Source organism: Zosterops lateralis (genome assembly GCF_965231275.1).
Source record: "Zosterops lateralis genome assembly, chromosome: 3".
NCBI classification, from domain to species: domain Eukaryota; kingdom Metazoa; phylum Chordata; class Aves; order Passeriformes; family Zosteropidae; genus Zosterops; species Zosterops lateralis.
The window spans coordinates 38,947,292-38,955,760 of NC_139764.1; the positions used below are offsets into that span (position 1 = coordinate 38,947,292).

General features: G+C 47.7%; 1 protein-coding gene across 1 annotated transcript; it reads right to left on the minus strand.

Moving 5' to 3' along the window:
- Positions 1–401: 401 nt before the first annotated feature.
- Positions 402–6,517, minus strand: TBXT (T-box transcription factor T; the record flags this gene model as incomplete). The annotated part of the gene is made up of 8 exons (XM_083858104.1): positions 402–669; positions 1,938–2,070; positions 3,282–3,458; positions 4,375–4,436; positions 4,528–4,589; positions 5,312–5,446; positions 5,933–6,197; positions 6,312–6,517. 8 exons carry the CDS (start codon positions 6,515–6,517, stop codon positions 402–404), a joined length of 1,308 nt encoding a protein of 435 aa, XP_083714230.1.
- Positions 6,518–8,469: the final 1,952 nt, after the last annotated feature.

The window sequence follows — 8,469 nt, forward strand, 5'->3', positions numbered from 1 at the left end:
GACTATAGCTAAGTTTGCCATTTAAAAAAATTAACTGAAAAACAGTTAGGAGTAACTTATTCAAGAATGATGCCAAATTTCAGGTCCAAATATATCAGAAGACCGAGAAATTTGGAATCCAAGTAAAAAAATCTTAAAATTTAGGTCTATCAAACTTTAAAAAAGAAAAAAAAATATTAAAAGCAGTGAATCTGCTCTCAGAATTGCACACTCACCAGGTTTGTAAACTCTACATGAAGTCAGTGATGCACCGTTCACTATAAGAGGTATAATAATGTGGATGCTCTCTGCAGAGCTGTGCAGACGCTTTTTGGTTGCAGTTTCCTTCACGTCTCCTCTTTCTCCTCCTTGAGGATTAAAGCATCTAAAGCAAGAAGTGTCCCAGAGGAAGAGGGCTGGGTCTACATGGAGGGGGAGGTGACAGGTGTCCAGGTGGAGGCCAGCCTGGCATGTGCAGAGGTGTCGTACTGGCTGTCGGGCAGGTCGGCGGGCGCCGCGCCATCGTACAGGGGCGAGGCAGAGGGGGCCGCAGGCACCGGGTGGGGCAGGGCCGAGTAGTGTCCTGGAGAGCCACGCAGGAACTGGGAGCTCAGCCCGTTGGACATCCCGCTGGGCTGGGACACCGGCGTGATGGTGCTGTTGCTCACAGACCACAGGTTGGGGTATTGACTGCCACAGGGAAAGCCATGGATAAAATCAGTTATTAGTAACTCCAGTGCCTGCTGGCAGCTTCTCAGCTCACGGCAAACCCCCAAGCCAAGTCCCTTTGCTGCAGACAGTGAAATCCTCTAGGCAGTTCCCAGCTACTGGAAGCAGAAAGGACTCCAAGGGAGAATTTCTGCTCATGGCACCCCCACAAATAAACTGAACTTCTCTATTTTCCAACAGATAAGGGCTTAGACAAAAGGGACGGCAGAATCGCCTTCCTTGAGGTTTCACAGTTCCAGTTCTACTGGTTTTACCTACTGAACAACTCACTGCAGAAATTGAAAATCAGGGAACTTTGCAGCTTCCTGGGGATCAGACAGAGAAAGAAGTGCTAGAAGGACCTTTTTACTCAGTCTGTGTTCAGGACTAAAACTTATGTTTCAGTAACGCAGTTAACTCATACTGGGAAGTAGTACATAGCCTGATTAACAGTTAAGAGTCCACGTGCATGGTTCAAATGCAAAAATACTTCCCACAATCAGAATGGTAGGTCTGAATTGCTAGAAAAAATGTCCAAATCTTGTCCCTCTGCAGTTAATAGCAAATATTTTACCATCTTTTCTGCATCTCCTTGAATTTTCAAGTTTAGCTTTAAAGGACTAGCTGCAAGCTATTTTTTTTGCTGAAGGATCCAAAGTTTAATTAAGATAATGACTACAAAGAGGAGAAATTATTATTTTTCTATAATCACAAAGTATCTTTCACCACATGTACAATCCCACGCTATGCTGGTTAGTGTGGCAATACTTAAGTAAGGAATGACTGCCCCAAGCATGTGCTCCTCCTCCACACTACAGTTCACTGCTCCATCATTTTCAGCAGAACAGTGGTTTATGGAGATGTCTGAGAAAGCTGTGACCAGCCAAAATGGAAGGGATAAAGAAAATAAACTTTTTAAACACCATTATACATAATAGACATGAAACTTAGGAGAGCATCCTCAAATTCAGTCTATGTTTATCTAAGCAATTTGCAATACTTAAACAAATATTGCTGTCACAGGTATCTACACTTCCAAAACCAAAACAAACCAAAATTCTGTTTCTTTAATCTGTTTCACTTGTGAATAAAGTAAAGGGTTCTCAGTGCCCTACAGAGTGCTAATGGTTAATACCAATGGGCAAAAAGACTTCTAATATGCTGGTAACTCTTTACCTCCATTTTCAGCCTTCTCTTCCTAGCAAATATCAATACAGGGATTTGAGGGCTGCTGAGAGATGGATTCCTACCTGGAGCTGGTAGCTGTGCCAGTGCTGTGGCCCATAGGCAGCATGGCTGTGTGTGTGGTGACTCCCAGAGAAGACCAGTTGTCATGGGACTGCAGCATGGACAGGCAGGCAGAGGAGTTGTCAGCATAGGCTGCTGAGAAGACACGTAACCACTTACAAACACTAGAATCAGGCCAAGCAGTAGTCTTGTATTTAAATGCAATGCAGAGGTTTAAACCACCCTTCCCCACTACTGCATTGGAAAAAAACCCCAAAATTACACACACAGGAAAAAACAAAGCCAGTAACCAGTTGTGTCAGGCTCACACCTTCATTGGCATTGCCCTGACATGTTGTTTTGCTCCACTCATAACTGCAAAATCTTATTTCTGTGAAGGGCCTATGGCCAAAAGGCTGTCTGCAAGCCAGCTAATTCAGCACATGCTATTTTTACTCAGTCAGTAGGAAAAGGAAGGTTCTTTATTTACACTGTCACCGGGAGACCTTCCATCTCCATCACCTAACCTGGCAGTAACAGTCTGGCAAAGCTGGATAACAAGCCTACCACAGGACCACACATCCCACTTTTGAGATGAGCATGCCACCTTGAAATCTGCCTTAGGCACCACCAGGAGTGACTGGACTGTACTGAGGCTACTTGGCTTGTGACCCAAACTGGCTGGTTCACACAGCAGGGGCACTAGGAAGCTGTAAAGGGAATCCCATACAGCCAACCATAGTGAGAAAGAAGCTGCTGTGGTAGCTAGCGAAGGGAAGGAGGGTTTTTGCCGATGAGCAGAGGACAAGAAAGAACACCAGAGAGGTTATGTTCTTTTATTCTTTTTTAAATCTTGCAGAAAATTTCCAAAATGCAAGAAAAGTTCACAGAGCTAGTTTTCCACCTCAAAATGAACTACAAAACTACATACAAGATTAGTCAGGCTGCATCTAGAAGCCCATGTATTACTTCACAATTCTAAATAGTAAGTATTTTTTAAACGGGAACCTTCAATATCTATACAGCCTGAAAGCAAGAACTGTTAACCATTCTTCTTTGCCAGAAGAAATTTTTTAAAAAATAAACAAACAAAAAGAGCCCACAGTTAAAAATGCTCTTTTCACCTTTAAGTACCTAGTGCCCAAGACACTAAGTATTAAGATGTTTGGCTACTTTTGAGCACACCTTTTTTTAAAACTCTGCAGTTTTCTCAGCTCCTTATTATTTCTATCTATCCAGTGGTGGGACATTCATAGACAGCCACAGTTAAGAGAAACTAACAAAACCAGACCCTCAATTCTAAAGACAGGGGGAACATGTACTCAGCTCAGTCCCCCCTTCCCCCAGGGCTGCAGCCCCAGACTTACTTGGAGAGTTGTTCCTGTGTGAGTAGGGGCTGGCGTAGGGCGCGGGGCGGTGGCTCCTCAGCGAGGAGTACCTGTCACAGCTGTGGGCAGGGGACAGCGACAGCGGCGCTCCAAACTGCCCGTGGGCATTGCCAGGTGGGCACAGAGTCCCACTGCCAGGAATCAGCCAGCTACCCACTGTGGGGAGACAAGAGGTCTGTAAGGGGGGTGTGCAGGGCAGCCAGGCAGAGAATCACAGCAATGAGACAAGTAACTGAACAGCGAGGAAATGCACACTGAGTTTCAACAAAGCTGAAAAATCTGGATCTTTACAATTTCGATAAATGCTGTTATGAAGGAAAGTTAGAAAGCAGCTTAGAAAAAGTCTTGAAGTCTTGTGTCAAGTTAACTTGTTTTTTAAATTACCATTTAATCACAATGACAGTAAGGAAGCATGGAAATTGCTAAACCCTCACATATCTAGGTAGTGTGTGCTCAGTAATTGTTAGCATAGTATTCATTTTTAAATTGCTCTTTGGGGGTCTCAATCTATAGCTAAGGTCTGTAGTTTCTCAGACTGCTAAGAACTCCTCTTAAAAATTAAGTATTTTCTCTGAAACAAAGTAATTTCTACTTCAAATCAATTCCCCCATCCTTTTTAGGCTGCATTAAAACACTAATGCTTTTCAATCATTAAAACACTAATGCTTTTCAATCATCTGAAAGAACTTTTTTAAGCAAATGCCCATGATTTTCTTAGCGTACTTAAAACATGAGTACTGTCTCAATAAATCTTATGAAATAAACTTTCGTCTCCATGTCCATGTGAACATTGCTGTCCTTGTATAAAAAGGCAGATGTTTTTTGGACATAAATTTTGCAGAATTCTATTAAATGGTTTTGAATGCAGTAAATCCTAACCACACACAGATTACAGTGTTTATACAATCATAAACATGCATAAACCACAACCACAGAGATTGGTAACACTCCTCTGTCTATGAATTAACAAGCCAGCTGTCAAGCACTGGTCTCAAAGTTTTGCTTAACTTAACAGAGAGTAGATGGAAGAAATCAAAGTTATGCTCATAATACACAATGAAAGGAAACATACACTGTGAATATCCAGACTGCTGGTTGTCCCCCACTTCCTCCATCATATCTTTGTGATCACTTCTATAAAAGAAACCATGTTGTATTAGTTAAGAATGTCTTCACAAATCTCCCTTAAAAATCCACATTTTAGAATTAAGTCAAGAGCTCTCACCTTTCTTTTGCATCAAGAAATGCCTTTGCAAACGGATTGTATTTAATTTTTAAAGCTGTGATCTAAAAACAACAACAAATATCTTTATTCACATGTATCACCATTCATTATCACATTGATATTAAGATTTGAATTAGGACTATCCACTGGAGTTGGTAAAATCACAGGTTTTTTTAAGAAATAAAAGTAGGCCCATAAAAGCAACTGATGGGCATGAATTAAACAGCTCCTTAAGGTCTGAAGTATTATTAAAGCACTAGGAGCTAGTCTCTCTGCCAAATTTAAAACTTCTGAAGAAACACCTAAGAAAAGTAGTAACAAAAAGTAGTAACAAAATAATTATAAAAATTTCATTTTCAAGCCAGAGCAGATTGGACATCAAAGAAATCTCAAAAATCTTGGTAATTACAACTCCATTCAACACAGACATGCATTTGGGCTAACAGAAAAAGGGCCACCCCAAAAATGGTGCATTCAGCCACTGTGTAGCTGAAAATAACAATTGCATTTTTTACCATAGTTGTTTGCCCCCCGCCCCAGGAGTATTTTAAAAATTACTCCCCTATAAGGAATCTACAGTACATATTGACACAAACAATGATCAGAACTTTGTTCTATAGCTCATTCTTTCATAGTGCTTTTACATACACCCATTTCATCTTTTATATTTAGCTTCAAAGAAGGCATAGGAAGAACTGAAAAATGCGAAATGAGATCCATTATTTTGCACACTTTGCTACTTGAAGCCTCCCAGCAGTGGCATTCTCTCCCCCACTGTGCATACCTCCTCGTTCTGGTAGGCTGTCACTGCTATAAACTGGGTTTCTGGGAAGGAGTGGCTGGTGATCATCCTCTGCGGGCCACCCACCCGCACTATGTGAATGCGGGGCTCGTACTTGTGCAGGGAGTTCAGCATGATCTGAGAACAAACAGAGCAGGTGAGCAGTGCCAGATGCTGCCAGGCACAAAGGGCACTCGGGTTTTAAAGCATCCATCTTTCCATCAGAGGTGGAAAAGGCAGTAAGTACGAATAAAGCCTAGAAGTGAAGCAGTGAGAGAAGGAAAGGGGCACTGAGGACAGACAACTTTCAGCACAGTCCTCCTCACCCCTGCGACTTGACAGGGCACTCGCAGAGTCACAAGTGCATCAATAAGTCAGGCAGAAAGATTCATCTACCCCGCCACGGGCATCAGCAGATATTCAGACCAGAAAGAGATTTTCAGAAAAGAGAACGCGATAAAACATCAAGGGACCCATCCTCGGTGGAAAGAACAGCTCTCCTGAACGAGTGAATGAATGAATGAATGGGGGGTCAGGGAGAAGCGCGGCCCACCCCAGCACGTTTGTTAAGGCAAGTTTGGGAACGGGCAGCAAGGAGAGCGACAGTGCCATGCCGGTGTTTACCTGCCCGCCGCCGTTGAGCTTGTTGGTGAGCTTGACTTTGCTGAAGGAGACGGGCGCCTTCATCCAGTGCGCGCCGAAGTTGGGCGAGTCGGGGTGGATGTAGACGCAGCTGGGCGCCTGCGGCTCGGGCTTCCCGCCCGGCACCCACTCCCCGTTCACGTACTTCCAGCGGTGCCCGTCGGCCGCCACGAAGTCCAGCAGGAAGGAGTACATGGCGTTGGGGTCCAGCCCCGAGACGCTGACCTTCAGCACCGGGAACATCCTCCTGCGGGGACACGGAGGCGCGAGGGGCGGCGGGGGCCCGGGCCCGGGCGGGGCCTGTCCCGGACACCCTCACACCCCACAGAACCGGGGCGGGGAGCGGCGGGCCCGTCCCTACCTGCCGTTCTTGGTGACGATCATCTCGTTGGTGAGCTCCTTGAAGCGCAGCCACAGGTCGCTGTCCTCCAGCGCCACGCGCAGCTCCCGCTCCGTGGGGTCGCCCTTCTCGCTGCCCGCCTGCAGCTCGCTCTCCACGGCGCTCAGCAGGTGATCCACGCGGTACTGCGGGGGCTTGCCCGCGCCCTCCGCGCCGGGGGAGCTCATCCCGGCCCCGCGCCCGCCCGCCCGCCCGCCCGCGGGGCAGTTCCCGGCACAAGGAGCAGATCCTAACCCGGGCCGCCTCCCCGCGCCCTCAGCGGCCGGGCCGCTGTTATAGCCCGCCATAAAAGCCCCCCCGGTGACATCACCGCGCCGCCGGGGGGCCCGCGCTGATTGGCGGGCGGCGCCTTTGATGGGCGCGGGGGCGCTGCCCATTGGCCGCCCGCGGCCATATCAGAACGGGGCCCGCGGGAGCCTGTGATGTTAATTGCGGCCCGCGGGATTAAACGCGGCTATTTTATGTAAATCTGCCCCCAAATGTTTGCACCTCTATCAAAGCCGCCGGGGCCGGGGCTCCGGCAGCCGCGGAGGAAATGGCCCATCTCGGCAACAGCCTCACAACCGGCCAGCGCGGCACCCTCCCGCCTCCCGGCGCGGCGAGAGCCCCGGCCCGCTCCCAGGCGGGACGGGACAAACTCCCGGAGTCAGATTTAGGGGGAAAAAACAGGGAACTCCTCTTCTCCAGGCGGCCGCAAGCTGACAGCAGCACCCTGCCCCTTGTCAGAAACTCCTGCTGCGGGAAGGGCGCAGCTGGCAGCGGCAAACCCTGCGGGAAAAACCTGCCAAAGGGCTGGAACCGCACTGTGCAGCGGCTGAACACAAACCCGGCACTGCAGGGCATCCCCAGCCATTCCCAGCCTTTAGCCAGCCATGAGGACACCCGTGGGAAAAGGGGCAGAGTTTGCCTGGCAGTGCCAGCACGGGCAGAGATGCTCGACGGAGATGCTTCCCAGCCATCCCACCTAAATAATTTTTTAAAAATCTGAACATCAGATGGGCAGCCACCCCCCATCCCACCTAAATAAAAATGTACTTCTAAAAAAACCATGGATAGTTAAAGGCTTTGTGTGTAGCCCCACGAGTTCCTGCGGGGAAAAAGGGGAGAAACTCACAGGTGAAACTTTGCAATGGGATGAATTTATTTTAAAGCTCTTTGGGACCGGGGCGAGGGGAAAGGGATGCTCTGGAGCACTCCCGCCGGCCCGTGTTATGGTAGTTTGCATTCTCCGGAGCCGCGGCGGTCTGTGGTGTGAGCGGAGTTTATTACCTTTCCGTGAGAATCCCTGGATAGAGGGCGAGGGGGAGAGAGGTGACAATGAGCAGGAAATAGTTCAATGGGGTCTCTTTAAACAATAACAAGTTCTTTAAACGGGGGCAAAGGAGAAGGGAAAAGAAGGCGAGCGGTGTAAAAACCAGAGTTGTTTTTAAAACAGGTTTCTCCTCCAAACACCGCGCACCATCGCTGCCGGGATTTTTCAAATTTTAGGAGGAAAAAAGGATACGCTGTCAAATCCCCGGCAGCAGAAGCAGCAGGAACTCAGGGCTGCAGGGGAAGGCTCGCTGAAGGTCCCTTTTGCGGGACGCAGACGGTGATTCAGTCCTTTTTGGTTTAGGGCTGTATTTTCATTACACAGCACCATCGGGCTCATACATCATTCCCTTACTCAGCTCCGCAGAGCTTTTTTTCCCCTTTAATCTGACAAGCCGAATTCCTCGAGCCACTTCTCTTCAACCACAGGAGAAAAAAAGTTATCCCTTCAGATTGATCCTTGCTTTAAAGTTTCTTAAAGCTCTTTCTGCCTGAGCACCTCCTGCCTGCTTTTTGTCCTCTTTGGAAGGGGAAAGCAGCATTTGCAAATAAATTGCGGGCAAAGTTCATTAAGTTGATACTGCCAGCCATAGTTGGAGATGCTCTTGTCGCTACCAGGTGTTTATTTCACTGAGGACAACCACGACCTAAGAAAAGCCTTTGCTGCAAGAAGTCCCGTCACTTTTAGGGTCCGCAGAGAAGGCGGGGGAGGGAAAGGGGCCGAGAGCAGGGGAGGTGATGGGGATGGTGATGGTGGGTCCTGTCGTGTCTCAATTTTTCCCCAGCTCCACGCCACCTGACAATGAAC